The sequence below is a fragment of the Rhinolophus sinicus genome, linkage group LG09 (assembly GCF_036562045.2).
Source record: "Rhinolophus sinicus isolate RSC01 linkage group LG09, ASM3656204v1, whole genome shotgun sequence".
NCBI lineage: Eukaryota > Metazoa > Chordata > Mammalia > Chiroptera > Rhinolophidae > Rhinolophus > Rhinolophus sinicus.
The window spans coordinates 10,526,104-10,542,046 of NC_133758.1; the positions used below are offsets into that span (position 1 = coordinate 10,526,104).

At 45.0% G+C, this 15,943-nt stretch overlaps 1 protein-coding gene across 2 annotated transcripts in view; it reads right to left on the bottom strand.

Annotated features, from left to right (window-relative positions):
* TNFRSF11A (TNF receptor superfamily member 11a) overlaps nucleotides 1–8,443 on the bottom strand; it is a 54,956-nt gene extending 46,513 nt beyond the window's left edge. For both annotated transcript variants that reach the window (XM_074339874.1, XM_019729350.2), the window contains exon 1: nucleotides 8,290–8,443. In XM_074339874.1, coding sequence (XP_074195975.1) covers nucleotides 8,290–8,364 — 75 coding nt within the window. In that variant the 5' untranslated portion in view covers nucleotides 8,365–8,443. The remainder of the gene's footprint in view (nucleotides 1–8,289) is intronic.
* Nucleotides 8,444–15,943: the final 7,500 nt, after the last annotated feature.

Below are 15,943 nucleotides of genomic sequence, written 5' to 3' on the forward strand. Positions count from 1 at the left end.
GATTTGTGCTGTGGTAGACACATCGGCAACAGGAGCCCTGAGCCTGTCTGCCAATTCATTGTGATGATAACACTAAGACAGAGAGAACCTTTAAAATACAACGGAACTACAGCTAACCTCGCCCTGTGTGCGGCCTGGGGCCCAGAGGCCTTGGCTCGCCTCCCCCGCCCCTCCCGAGTCTGGCTGGTGGTGGGAGTGGGATAAACGCAGGCCCAGAGGTACCTCAAGTACAGCTTAATGCTGGTGGGGGGAGGTGTGCAGAAGACTCCGAGATGTCTTTGCTTCAGGAAGTGGCAGAGATGATTCAATATGTCACATTTCTTTTCCTCCTGAGTCAGGGATCAACTGGCACACGGACGGACCCTGGACTGGGAGTTCTCAGGGCGCCGGGTTCAACTCAGTTAGCATTAACGTCCCAGCATTTTCCTTTCTGTTGAATAACGGTTAATAACAGAAAGTCCGCAACGAGTGTACATCCTCTAGCAGGCTGGTCATGACATTTCCCCAAACACTGAGAGGCTGGCTTCTGCCCCACCATCCCTGGCGGTCTCTTCCTCGGTTTCCCACGCCAGCATACAGTGGACTGTATAAGCAGCTTTCCTGAGGGGTGAAGACTGTGCCATTGGAGCACCTGGGGGGAGTTCCAGCTCTGCTGCTTATGAGCTGTGCAAACACGGCAAGTTACACTCAGCCTCTCTGTGCCTCCGCCTTCTTACCTTCCGGGCACGGAGAGTGAGGATTAGAGATAATCACTGCAAAGCATGGAGCACACGACTGGCACACAGGCGGGATTCAACAACCGGCAGGTGCTTTTAACACGTATTAATCAGACATTACTAACTGAGAACAGAGCTCAGAACCTGTTTATGGAAACCCATGGTCTTACAGCAGCGGTTCTCGGACTTGAACGTGCAGCAGAATCCCCTGCTGAGGTTGTCAAACCAGACTACCGGGCCGCCCTGAGTTTCTGATTCTTGGGCCTGGGGTGGGGCTGGAGAAGGTGCATTTCTAACCAGCTCCCTGGTACTGCAGGGACCACATGCCCACAGGCAAGGCCCAGACGCCTGAGGTTTGTTCACACAGCCCTTCAGGACTCAGACCAAGCGCCTCCCCCGCTGGCCTACTTCTTCCCTGGTCCCGTCACAGGCCCTGGGCTCCACACAACCAGCCCGGACGTGATTTTGTCCTGGATATTCTGCTCTCAGAATCATAGCTGTCCTTTCAGTACCGGGTCAAGCATGACCTGTCCAGTTCTCCTGGTCAATCCTGTCCCACTCTATGCCCCCCTGGCATCTCGCTTGTTCCTCTTTTGGAATGGATTAGATCCACGGAACTGCAAGGAATGAAGCCTGTGCCGTCCTCTAATCTTCCCTGCTCCATGGAGAGATTTGCCGGTCGGAGGCTAAGCGGGAATAACTCCGATGTTTTCCACAGTGTCTTGTGGGCTTTGGTTGGTTTGTTTTTGGGTTTTGCCAGCAAGCGCAAAATAAGTTCCCATTGATTTGAAAGGGCAAAAAACTGACAGAGAGGTTAAGGAACTAGAATGAATAACCCTGGGCAAAGGGAAGTTGTGGGCTAACCATCTTCAACAATAGAGACATTAAAATAAAGATGACATCGACCAACTGATCTTTACCCCAGGAAAGAACAAATTTGAGGAAATGGGGTCAAACTGTGGCATATTAGACTTAGGTCAGCTCTGGGGAAGTTCCTAACATTGAGAATTATTAAATGATCAACCAGGTTACCAAGGGTAGATGAGAACAAGCTCTGCTAAACTTGAAAAAATAGAATAAGATGATCTCAGTTACGATGAAAGTTTCTGATGGGATCCTGCTTTTACCTTGGGTATAAAATTGAAGGGTGGGAAGGACCCTTTGTAGGCTTCTTTTAACTGGATACGAGTTTGGCAGCTGTTTGTGCTATTTAAGGATCCACGTTTAAGTTAGTTTCTAATGACATTACAAAGAGTAATACAGTTTAAAAAAAAAATCAGTAACTTGGGGAAGTGGTTCATTTCCCACTTGTGGGGTGTGGGGGGGGAGTAATGAGAACCCAAACCAGCCAACGCTGTGATGCTAATAGGATTTATGCAATACCACACATCTTCTCTTCCCATTTTCCAGGTTTAACGATCACATTTGCAAAAAGCTAGAGTTATTCTTCCTCATTTTTAATGGAAAGTCTTCAAATTTCTGGTAGCTGGAGGAAGTGGCGCTTGTCCTCTCAACACTGCACAGGAAATGTAATAAGTTATTATTACTCTGATGAACTGAAGGGGTAGTTTTTGCAGTCAGTTCTTCCTGCCACTTTGAAACTTGGCAGCTCTGTGGCAGATGCTCTTGTGGCAGATGGGCCTCTGTGTCATCTACTCGGCTAGGACTTTTCTGACTGGGGAGGCGTAAAGGGTCTGGGCAGAGCGGAAGGGAAGCACTCCTCTTAGGCACGAGTCATCCACCAGGAAAATGTGTTTTATGCAAGTGAAACCTTTTGCCAAGCTCTGGGTCCAAGGTAAACACTGCTTCTGCTGGGGGCAGGTGACCTATCTGAGGCCCAGTGTGGGAAGCCCATGGGTCAGGTCACACCTGCTCTGACGCTGGACCCTCCAGGGAGCACGGGCTGCTTATCTCGCTTTAGTCCTGAGGTTTAGAGCTCTGCCTACATCCTGAACTCCAGTCAAGACACCTTTAGGCCAGGAAATGGCTCTAAATTCCAGAGCACACGAATTTCCTGCAGATCCCAACACCTTGGGGCTTTTAGCTTGTTTACCTCTTTAGAATTTAAGGAACTCTGTCTCTGCCCCCCCCCCCCCCCAGTAAAATAATCCAAAGCAGCTGAGATTCAACAGCCGAAAACTTCATCCTTCATTATTGTTTGTTGAGGGAAAAAGAAAAATCCCTTTTTACTTGAACCTGCACAACATTTGATTGGGACTAAGACAGAAATTTTCTCAATAAACTGTGAAAAAAGACAATCCAAATAGTCAGCTAATTGTTCTGACATCTACCACATTTTTTTCCCTCTTTTTTTCTTTTAATAATAGCTCCAAGCAGCCCACATCCTTTGCCCCTGCACTGTGGGCACAGCACAGCCCTGCTGGCTCTGCCCTTGGCTCCTGCGCTTGGCTTCTTTCTCTCACCACTGCGCTGACCTGATTCAAGCCTTTACTAAGGTCTTCCAGAACCAGGGCAGTGGCCTGCTTACTACCCCCTGGACCCGCCCCGCACACTCCTCCCCGGAACGCACAAATCTCATCATGTCCCTCCCCAACCCACAACACGTCCGTCCGAGATAAAATCTCAACTCTTTTGCTTGCACATAGGCCCTTGAGTGCTGGCTCTGCCTCCCTCTGCCCGCGTGCCCTTGGACTCCAGGATACTGAGCTTGTCTGAGTTCCCCGGAGACACTGCCCCGTCAGGCCTCCCTGCCAGTGCCACCACCAGACCCAGCGCTAGCTGTCTGCAACCCCTGGCCCAAATGCTGCTCTCTCGTCCCTCTGTAGGTGCTTCAGACACATGGGACCGTGTGGTAGGAATGGGATATTTTCCCAGATAGTTTCAGGCAGGTCGAAGCCGTCCTTGGCCCAGGACCCACCACACTTTGATGACGCCCCCAGTCCCAGGAGCACCCTACTGCATTCCAGTTGTCTGCACGCGGCTCGACTGCTGACTGCTGACGTGTCTCCTGAAGACAAGGTTGGGCCCTGCTGTCAGCCTCCCCAGCCTGCTGCAATGTCCCACTTGCAGCAGGGGCTCACTTTGTGGAAATAAACGAATATGGAAATAAATTGGAAATAAACACCAATTGCAATAAATTGGAAATAAATTGGGAATAAACACCAATTCCGTTTTCTCACTATCGAGTGCCATGAAGGGGAAGCCCACAGAAAGCAAAGGCTAAAAGTGGATGGCAGCCCACAAAACAAAGACAGAGATGAAGTTATCAGCACACATCCAGAAAGAATGTGCTTTGCACAGTGGACGGGGGTGCTGCCCCGTGAGAACAGCAGCAGCAGCCAGCCCTCCACGCCTGAGACAGAAGCGAGCGCTGGCAGGCCCGTCTGGCTGTCAGGAAACAGACTGAGAGGGATCTCAGAACGAGGACAGAGATACGGCCTGTGTGTAATCTCACTCACCGCCTACTCAGCATTAAACCTCAAAAGCTCACTAAGAACTTCAGACAGGCCAAGTCTTCTGTCTCGCTGAAGCCCACTGTCTCACTCTTGGTTTCTTGGGGCTCAGTGCTTTGGGGCAGGAAGGATGATTGAGCTTAAACTGCCTTTCTAGCAGTGGATCCTGTCAGAAGCCCTCACGTTGCCACCAGAGGAAACACAGAGAAGGCAAATGACTCCCTACAAAGCAGGTGGAGAATGTAAAGGTGCTTGGTAGGAGAATCACCTGTGGGCAGAATACTGCCCATGCCAGCTCTAGATACACAGAGGGGGTCAGGGAACAGTGTGTTCTGACGAACTGCTTCCCTTGCAGGCTGGGGTAAGGACATTGCAGGGAGATGGCAGACAGGCCATCAACTATGCTGGGTGGCCCCCTGGCCAGCGGGTAGCTGCCCTGGGAAGCAGATCACCTGCAGAGCTGATGACCATCAGGGCAGGATGCAGACCCACTCTGGCAAAAAGGATGGTCTACACAGCATTCCTAATCTACTGAACACCCCATGTGGGAAAAACACTAATATTTTTTTCCATGCACTTCAAAAATAGGAAAATACAATGGGGGGAATTTTAATACTGACATGGCAGATAGAGTTCCCGCAGCACCTTCTTAAAACAACACTCTCTGCAAAGGAGACCCTGGGTTGGAACTCCCCTTTCCATGGCCTCATAAAACACTGATTTATTGACCTTCCAAGATACACCTTTATTGTTTCAGTTTTCCTGGTGTGAGAATTTCTGGTAGATAACTGAAAAAAGCAAGCTCGTATTTCCTTATCAACACAGAGAATGCGTTCAGATTACCGATTTGCCATTTTCTGGGGAGGGAGGGGAAACGGTGGGAAGGAAATAATGGGGGAGGCACTTGAAATATTTGTTATTAACAGAATGAACTAAAAGGCCACTGAGCTATGTGTCTGTGGTTCTCCAGACAAAGTATCACCATATGCCAAGTGTTTCCTCTAGGACGGGATGGGAGGCAGGGAGACTGCCACGGACGTGCCAGGCCCTCACCTATCACACAGTCCAGAGCTCCACCCCAGGGGATTTCCTCTACGGGGTCCCCCACAGTCCTTCCAGGGCTGTGTGGCCTATCTGTTTCTGATAAGTCTCCTTCCCATCTCAGTAAGGGCCATACAAGAGTTATCTCAAAAACTATAAATGTTTAATGCCCTGTCTGTTTGGTGGGGTTTCCTGAATTAAGTGCTTTGTGTTATCTGTAAAATCATAAAAATACGTGAAGTTTTTTTTTTTTTTGGCAAGATTCCTAAACTACTCACGCCATCCTCTCAACTAGAAAGCTTTCTTCCTCAGCTGCCTCTTGGACTCATATTCTTCTCTGACCCTTGATTTCCTACCCATCCCCCAAAGACCACTGCAGAAAGCCCTTTCTCCATAAGTCCCCCCTGACTCCCCAGCTATAGTTAGTCCCACCTGCTCTCTACCACCGTCTGCTCTTCTCTTATCACAGCTGCTTTATTATTATTACCGCTTCACCCGTCTCGTCGTCTCCACTGGACTGCGACCTGTGAAGACACAGCTATGTCTCCAACTCGTTTCTCACTAGCACAATGTTTTACATCCCATAAATGTTTGTTGGCCTGGGTATGACTGAATCTGCCCTTAGGTCTGGATAAACATGGCTGTGGAGAACCAATTACTTTAATGAAAACAATGTGCTTCTATATTTTCTTACTTGGAATAAACAGCAGAACTGTCAACATAAAAACGTAAAATGGTTTTATCTGTAGGCAAAATAGTCTTCTTATGTCTGAAAACAAATTCCCTCGCAAAGACAGGAAGACAGAGATATAATCACAGAAATGTCTTAGAAGGCAAAACCTTCCAGGTAAGTTTAAACTAAATACAGTACTTACAGAGAAAGCACTTTCTAGAAGCTGTTTTTGCCAACTATTTTACAAAACCAATACCCCATCTCCAACCACGCAAAGCAATTTGTCAAGCCTTTCCCAGTGTGTGATAACTAACATCAATGGATTGCCAGCAGTTCCTTTTTCTGAACTAATAGAATAGTTGGCCAAAGAAGCAGTAACTGAACATACAGACTGCTTATAACCACAGTATCTTTGGGGGATAATACTGCATTTCCACTTTCACCGTTAATCGATTTTTCACTGGGGAGACTGGGCATAAACAGTATCATTTGATTAGAGTGCCAATATCATTTGATTGTTTCCTGTTTAGGTATGATTTAAAAATGCACACAATTCAAGTGGTCTAAAGAGAAAGGGAGGGGAAAAGTACTTGTTGAAAGGTCTCTGAAAAATAAATTTGTTTTGATAGAATTCACTGTTAATAGTAAAACCTACTGCATGTCATGCAAGCGTGTGTGTGAGTAGTTTTTGTAATAGCAATGTGAGATGCTGCCTTTTTTTTTTTTTTACCCTCTTCTACTGGGAGATGGTTTTTTAAACTGCGCACCTGACAGATTTTTCTCTGGTGGCTGGCTGTTCACTGGAGCCCTGGTCTTTTAGTTCAAATAAGGTAGCACCCTGTCCAACCTGTTGAACACTTAATTAAGCAACATGAGAAGTGCTTAAAATGAAAAATTCCATTTAGTTTTTCCGCCTTCTCTTCCCTCAACCATTCTAAAACACATACAAATAGGAAGGAAATAGAATGACTTCTTCATGAGAAATTTCTGTTCCAGCCGACGGCACATTCCTGTGATTTTTGTGAAGGCTTTAATCCCAGGCTGGCTTTCCCCCTCTTCTCACCCCAAACAGTCTGCAGGTGCCTCTGCGGTGTCTGAATGGGGTTCTGGGCCATTCTGCTGACCGGCACTGACAATAACCAAAGCCACTTTTAACAGAGAAGGGAAGTCTGGAACTGCTGAAACCAAGGAAACCACCACCACGACCCCTCCTTCTGCAGAACCTCCAAGCATACTTGGCTTTTACAGTGTTTGTGGTGCTGAGTTTGCCCCACTAGAGCTCTTCTCCGTGGGGCCAGAATATCAGTAGCTGGCTTTCTTTACTGGCAAGTGCACTGAGTGATCTGATAAATTTCTTTTACCAGGACTGGCTGGCAACAGGGATCTGGGAAGATGCTCATTTGTGGGGGCACCCTTCGTTCGGAAGCCGTTCACCCGCATGTGGTACTTCTAGGGGGTGGGGTGGAGGGTGGCCCTGAGGGGAGCCGCAGAAGGGCCTGCCACCTGGGAGACTAACCACTGCCTCCAGGTGAGGTGCGTGCTGTCCCAGCCCACCCCCAGCTGAGCCCTCCATGACCTGGGCTGTTTCAGGCTCCCCGACTGGCTTGAAGCACTGCGTGTACCTCGGTTTCTCCAATTGCAAACAGTATTTTGTCCTTACATCATCAAAGGGGTTCTGAGAACAAGTGATTCTATGGTTATTCAGGGCCAGAATCCGAACCGGTGGGTCTTAAACTGCTTGTGAGGCAAGTTGCAGTGGAGAAGGGAGACAGACATAAAAAGAGGGGGGCAGAAAAAGGAAATCGAATGTCAGCATTTCTAAAGAAACTGCCTACTTCGGTTTCACCGCACGCTCCAGACACGCACGCGAGGCGAGTATTGCGCTAGCCTTCAGGTGACCAAGGAAGCTGCGGTCGAGAGAGGGTGTGAAGCCCGGTTAGAGGGACTGACCTAGAGCTCCCCCCTGGGAGGGTGTGTGTGTGTGGCTCAAAATGGCCTGAGAACTCGTCTCTGGGAGTGGTTACCGAATGTGGGCATTGTCTGCGCCTCTGACTTTGCTCCCTCGCATATTCTGTTCCCAGGGGGAAGCAGCTGTGTCTACGCAGCAGCTACTCTGCGTGGGAACTTACTGGGGCTCCAGAAATGTATGGAGAAATAAATAACATCAACGCCTCCCGCTAAGTGGGCTTCTGTAGGCGCCCGTGTCCGGCGCTGGGGTCCCGCAACTCCCCGTACAGCCCCGAATACCCCATCCCATTCGCCCTGTCCCTCCTGCCACTGTCCGACCCTCGTCACTGCCTCCCCGGGTTTCCGCCGTCTCCGTCCCCAAATCCTCAGCTCTTGCTTCTCCGTCCAGGTCTCAGGACGTCTCTCAGCCCCCGCACCCCCCGTCCTTTCCCGGGTGGCGAGAAGGCGACCGGCGCCGGCGGGCGGGCGGCCTCCTTACCTGCAGCTGGCAGAGCAGCGCGCAGAGCGCGAGCCACTCGGGCAGCGGGCGGCGCCGCCGGGCGCGCGGGACCATGGCGCGGAGGAGCGGGCTGGGCGCCGCGGGCTGCGGCCTCTGCTGCCCCCGCGGCGCGGCGGGCTGTCTGGGGCCTCGGAGTCGGCCGGCCCCGCCCCGCCCCGCCCCGCCCGCGCGGCCCCGCCCCGGCACCTGTCCCCGCTGCCCCGCGCCGCGCTCCGGCGGGACCCGGCCGCGCCCGGCAGGTGGTGCGCGAGCGAGGGGCGCGGCGGGGCGGCTCGCGCGGCGTGCGCTTCCTGGGCGGGCGGAGGGATTGGGGCGCCGGGAGGTGAGGGCAGCGGGGCGATCTGGGGTGTCCTCCGCCCCGGCCGCCCGAGTCCTCAGCCGCGGTGGGCGCGGCCGTTAGCCCCGGAGCGTCCTCCCCTTGGCTGTTCAGGTTGCACGCCGCCAGCGGGGAGACACGTTTGCCGGCCACCTGACCTAGGGTGTCTCACGACACGGGGCGGCGTGCGCCCAGGCTTCCCGGGAGGAAAGGCAGACGGCGACCTGGCCCTTGCTCCGCGCCCACCTCGAACCGCTCGCTCAGCTCTTCCAGGCGGGGCCTCCCGAAGGTGGATGCCCAACACCGGGAATTAACGAGAGGATCCTCATGGATTACAGTGAAAGGATCACCACAGTATACCGTCCAGCACGCATCATACAATCCTTCTTCCAAGTTTGCTGGAAGCAGCCCCTTCCTCTTGCCTCTCCTCCGGGATCCTTCTCCAGGCTCCCGGCCACCACTGTCTCCGCCCCCTGCCCCCCCATCAGGGCACTAGCCTTGCTCTCTCCTTCCTGATAAGGAGCCAGCAGGTGTCTGGGGCGCAGCGCCGGCTGCTCTGGTCACTTGTTATTCCTTGCTTAGGAGCGTGTTTCCCCTCACATTCTAGGTCGATGCTGGATACACACACAGACCCACTCCCTTGTGTCCGTAACTTTTTGAGTGAAAATACTATAGTCCCGTGTCAATAGAATACATTGTTTTGAATTTCTTGAGTGCAGGATCTACTTGCCTTACTTTTTTTTGGCGCAGCACACGGGGTATCTTAGTGATTATTCCATGTGCTCTTGAAAAAACTATGTATTCTACTGTTGTCGGGTAAAGTGGTTTATAAATGTCAATTAGGTCAAATTGGTTGAAATACCCATATTGATTTTCTGCTTGTTCTGAGAAAACTGGAAATTATCTTTTCAGTTCTCGGTTCCCCCCCCCCCCCCCCCGCAATGTTTTTGAAGCTCTGATTAGGGGCGTAACACTTAGGATTATTGTCTTCTTCGTAAATTGACCCTTTCATCGTTATTGTATGTTCTCCTTGATCGATGGTGAAACTTTGGGTTCTGAAGTCTTCTTTGATATTAGTTTCATAGCCACTTGACCTTTCTTATGAATAGCATTTGCATGGGATATCTCATTCTGTCATTTTACTTTATATTTGTTTTAAAGTGACAACATATAATTGGGCCTTGGTTTTTCATTTTATTCAGTTTGACAATCGGTCTTTTGACTGGAGTGGTTAGACCCTTCATCATGTGATTATAGTAGATACCGTGAAGTTTAAGTCTACGATCTTGCTGCTTGTTTCATCTTTGTTCCTTGTTTGTCTTTTGAATTATTTGAGTATTTTTTTGGATTCCATTTTTCTCTCCACTGTTGGCTTATTTTATATACCTCCTTGTTTTATGTTTCGGCTCTGGGATTACATCATGCATCTATAACTTATCACATTGTATGTTCAGATAAAATTCTGTCACTTACATGTCCTGAAAGACCTTGGAGCAGCATACCTCCATTTCCCCCTCCCACCTTTGTGCCAACATAGTCATACTACTTACTTTGCTCTGTAAGTCCCTATGTGCAGACTGATTGGTGCACTGCCCGCTTGCTTTGGTACTTTTGGAAAGCAATATTGTGGTGTTGATTAAAAAAAATTTAAAGTGAAAATATCTGTCACAAAGCAATGCCATAGCTTGGAATCTAACATATCAATTCATAAAGAGAGAGAGAGATAAGGATGCTTACCTTAGCATTTTTGTAAAACCACAAAAAGAGAAAAATGTGAATGTTTGTTACTATAGAAATGGTAGAAAAAATTACAGTCCATCATATTATAGAATACAATGCAGCTAGCTAGCTAAGAAAATTGAGTAGTTTTGGAAAGATGTCAATGTAATATTAAGTTAAAAAAACAAGTTACAGAGTAATATCCCATATTTGTAAACAACAATCATAAAGAGAAATTTCTGGAAAGACAGCAATAATGATAAACACTACTAACATACTTACACTTCTATAACAGCCTTGTAAGGAATGCTATAATTAGTCCCATTTTACAAATGAGGAAACTGAGGCACAGAGAGGTTAATAACTTGCTGAGCGTCACTTGCCAATAAGTGGCAGAGCTGGGATTCAGAGCCTGGCCTTGTGGCTCTGCAGTGGTAGGCCTGACTCACTAAGCAGGAAAATTTTAATATCAGGTGTGTTGCAGAAGGGAAGGAAAAACTACTAACTTTCCCTTTGATGTTTTGAAATTATTTCATCGAGGAAAAAGTACTTTTTGCATTTTAACTGACAGTTGTGTAAACTTGGTAAATAGATGTTAAAACTCTAAATGAAGTACAGGAATGGTTGCAAGTACAGATTAAAGAAAATGTGTAATCTGGCCTATTGTCTTAAATGTGGAGAGAGGCTTTCTTGGAGGTGGTGTGGAAGCTGGATGAGGTTATGATTTGCTAAAAGGAACTGGCTTATGGGAAAGGGTACTTTCACCGTGGCACTTCCTGAGAAATACCGAGCCTTACTCCTGGCACATTTCCAACATTACCCTGTCTTTGTTCAAAAAAGATTAAGGGACTTAAAACTTCTGCTTGGAAAGCCCCAGAGGTGAGTATGCTGGTTTTAGAAGCACTTTGAAAAATAGAATGTCCATGTTAACATGTTAAATCTACTTTTTTAAAAAGCTTAACTTAAAAAAAATTAAATTACTTTTTAAAGACTCTGTTTTTATATTTATGGAACTATCACTCAAAAAATTAAAATATAAATGTTAATGGAAAATACCATTAAAACATTACCAACATAATCCATTAAAGTGGGCTTAAGGATGCCATCTTTTCTAAATAAATAGCATTATTGGGAGAAATATGGAAATATGTCAAATCAAATATGATTTTTCTCTGTGACGTGAAGGATGTCACTATAGCTAAAGGAGTTGCTCACCATTTACAGAAACTCATTTAAATGTTACTTATGATTAAAAACCACCCCCATTTATAAGCACACGTACAATTAAATTTGGTTATATGTAATAACTAAAATACATTTTAAACAACAGTACTTATTAAAGTTAAATGTTTCCAACCTCTTAAAAGCACTCAAGTGACATTGAATTGTTTTATTTGAACTGGGGAAAGACAAAGCACGTTATACAGCTACAGGACTCATAGGTTTATTTAAAAACTCTTCTGTATGAATAGTGTGCACCGCACCTTGGAAATCCCCACTACTCCCCACTTGTGCATGGACTCAAGTTTTCAGAATTAATAAGGTAAAAGTGTGGCTATCATTCTGGATTCTAGTGAATGGCTTGTATTATGTCACATTTTAACAGTCCTCATTTAAGCATCAGAAAACTGAGGTACAATCTTGTTAATGAAATGCTTGTAAATGTCAGTAAGAATGAGAACTAATCAGTTAATGTAATTTTTTTCACATGGTGATATAAACATAGTTACTGTTCCTGGGCACAGAGCTGAAGAGAATACATAAAAAGCAAAGTTATCGAGTAAACACAAAACTTTATAAATCTTTCTCTCAGTGAAAATTTACTAAAAAATGCAATGATTTTATTACCTACCCTGTTATGTTTCGCTCTTCCTGTCATCTTGCCTATAAAACACTTTTTAAATAAAAGTAAAGCATTGATAAATCGGTGGTCATTCAGGCAAATTAGGGTGCAATACTATTCCATAATGATACCACACATAATATAAAATTTACGAAAACTTTTGAGCTATAGACATGGAAACCTATCTTGCTTGCTTGGGTAGACAAGAGATTTTTTAGTTCTACAGATTTCGTATTCAAAATAAACGAATTTCTAAACTGTTTGAGTAAAATATAGTAGTCACGTCCTTTTTGTATATTTTGTTACAGATAAAAATAGCTTCAAGTGGAAACAAGGATATAATTTATATTTCCTCCCCTCCTTAACCCCACTTTAATGATATGATGGAGAAAGTGCCTGCATGACCTTTACACATGAACACAAGGACAAGTGTTATCCTATATGCTGATGGCAAGTTTTCCTTTCAGACCGCGTAGGTTCAGAGCGGCCTCAACAGACAATGGATGCTGCTGTCTAAGCTGAGATAAAGTGATTTTTTTCAATATTTTTATTGAAGTATAACACACACAACGTGTACATCTTGATGAATTACCATAAAATGAAAACAGACATGTAGTTAGTGCCCAAATCATGAAGCAGAATATTACCAGCACCCCGAATGCCCCCTTAGACTCCCTTCATCATCACCCATCTTGATAGATTTTATTATAATACCATTGATCCGTTTTTTTTCTGATTTTGAACTTCATATAAATGGAGTTCACACTGCAGTCTGTCTTTTCGTGTATGGCTTTTTTCAGTATTGTTTAAGAGTTCTGCGTGTCATTACTGTATAGTGTTCCATTGTATGAATATATTACAGTTTAGTCATCATTTTACTAATCAAGGATATTAGGGTTATTTTATATATTTGTGGGCTAAGATAAGATTGCTGACATTTAGTTTATGAGTTTTCACATCTATGTTCGTGAGAGAGGGAGGCCTGTCATTTTCCTTTCTGAATTGGGTCCTGTCAAGATTTGGTGTTAGGGTTTTGGTGAGCAAGACTGTGAAATATATGGAAGAACTTTTATTTGGTAGAATTCACTGAAGCTATCTGGGCATTGGAGTTTCTTTGTGGCATAGTTTTAAATTACAAGCTCAATTTCTTTGATATTGAATGATTGAGACTTTCTGTTTCTTCTTGTGTTGGTTTTGGTAAGTACTTTTATTTTTAAATAGGAGTATGTCCAATCCATCTAAATTTTTAACTTTATGGGTATAAAGTCACTTATAATATCTTATATTTTTAATGTCATAGGGTTTTAGAAGTTTCTTCTTTTTCATTTCTTATATTGGTCTTTTTCTTGGTAGGTCTTACTGGGGTTTAATCAAATTTATTTGTTCAATTAATCAGAATTAAAATTTCAGCTTTACTGATCTTTCTTATTGTATGTTGAGTTTTCTATTTCATTTATTTCTGATCTTTACTGTTTCTCCTGCTTACTTTGTGGTTCTTTTCAAACATAATACTTTCTTCTTTTCTAATCCATGCATTTGAACCTATATGTACAGCCCCTCCAGAGTATGGCTTTAGTTTCATCCCACAAATATTGATACTTTTGAATTTTTATTATTTAACAAAAATATTTTCTAGTTGTCATTGTCATTTCTTCCTTAACCTATGGTTTCTTTTAGAAGCACATTGCTTACATTTCCAACACTCGGTATTTTCTAGTTACCTTTTTGTTATTGATGTGTCATTTAATTCCACTATAGTCAGAGAATACATTCTGTAGGGTTTCATTACCCTAATACCAAAACCAGACAAAGACATGACAAGAAAAGAAAACTACAAAATCTCTCATTAACAACCCAATCGATCAGCTGGATGTAATTGACCTCTGTAGACCACTTCATCCAACAACAGCGAAAACACATTCTTGACAAGCTCACATGGAACGTGCATCAAGATGGACCACATTCTGGCCCATAAAACACACCTTTACACATTTAAAACAATAGAATCAGACAATGTCTGCTTTCAGATCACAATGACATTAAAATAGAAATCAGTAACAGAAAGGTAACTGGAAAACCCTGAAATATGTGGAAATTAAACAATTAAATAACACATGGGTCAAAGAAGAAATCTCAAGATAAATTTAACAATATTTCGAATTAAATAAAAATGAAAACACAACTTAACAAAATTTGTGGGATGCAGTGAAAACAGTGCTTGCGGGAAATTTGTACTTAATTGTGAGAAACTTGAAACTGTCCCACCAAGATCAGGCACATTTTGATTTGCCGAGAACACCATACTTCTAGTGCAGAGGAACTACCCACTTTCCAAGAGTATCAGGCGAATACCATCATCTCAAACCTGTTTACCTCACTCACCAGATGCCCAAGGTTTTTTTGATCTGAGCTCTTAACCCTGAGCTGCTCTGAATATTTCTTAATGTAACTTAATCCCTGATCCTTCCTCGCTGCCCACTGGGCCCAGCGGAGCTCCTGGTTTGTCTTCAGGTATCTAATCTATCCCCTCAACCTCTTCTCGAAAGGGTCAGTCTGTTCTTCATTTCATACTCACTGAAGCCTGGCTACCCCTATAAACTCTTTAAGTGGAGGTTTTTCATTTTTGTTCTCACAAACCTCTGTACCTTAGAACCTGGAGGTATTACAGATATCTTATTTCCATTCCATTTCAACTCCCAAAGGAAGTATCTTTCCAGTTCACTTACTTGAATATTCTCACTAACACATATTTTTGCCTTTATTGAGACCTATCCCTCAGACTTCCCCTCATTCCACATTGCCTCTGCCCTCTCCCAGTTTAGATTCTATGGTCCATCACTACAATCATTCCTTGGCCAGCAGCATTTAATGTTCGTGTCCTTTCTCCTCCTCGTAAGCCCTGGTTATACTTTATTCTCTATATACTTCACCTCTGCTCCTGAGGAGCTGTGGCTCGCTGGAGGAAAAAAAAAAAAAAAACAATCGTGTTAACTGGCTCTCTTTAAATTCATAATTACTACTCTCAAATGGGCTTTCAAAATTGCTTGGCAATCCTACAATTCCCTCAGTAACTCACTCTTGTTCTGGAAGGCAACTCTATCTACCTTCTTTCTCCTCAAACCTCCAATGCTTTCCATTAGCCAGCCAAGTTATTGTCTGGGTCATACTTCACTGAGAAAATAGAAGGAATTAAATGGAAACCCCCTAACCTTCCCACCACTAAACCTCACCAATTACCTCCAAGTGCATCTATTCTCTGCTTTCTCCCCTATTACAAAGGAGGCCAGTCCCTCCATCTGTGCTGGGCATCACCCCCTCTTGCCTTCCCAAGGATTTCACTCAGTTGCCTGTTACTGCATCAGCACCCTCTCACTTTATTGGCTTATTCTTCTCATCAGCATATGAACATGATCTAATTTCTCCCATTTCAAAACAAAACCCTCCTTTGACCTGATGTTCCTTTCTTGCTTCCAGTACTTCTGCTCCCCTTCCAGGCAAAACTTCTTCAAAGAGCTGTTTTCTCTCGTCCTTGTCTCTCTTGAAGCCCCTCCAATTAGGCTTCTATTTCCACCAATCCACTGAAACTGCTCCTGCTGAGCTCATTATGACTTTCATCTTCCAATGGGCTTCAGACTCATTCTCACCCTGACTGATGAATACCGTTTCCCTGAAAATAAGACCTAGCCGGACAATCAGCTCTAATGCATCTTTTGGAGCAAAAATTAATATAAGACCCGGTATATTATATTATATCC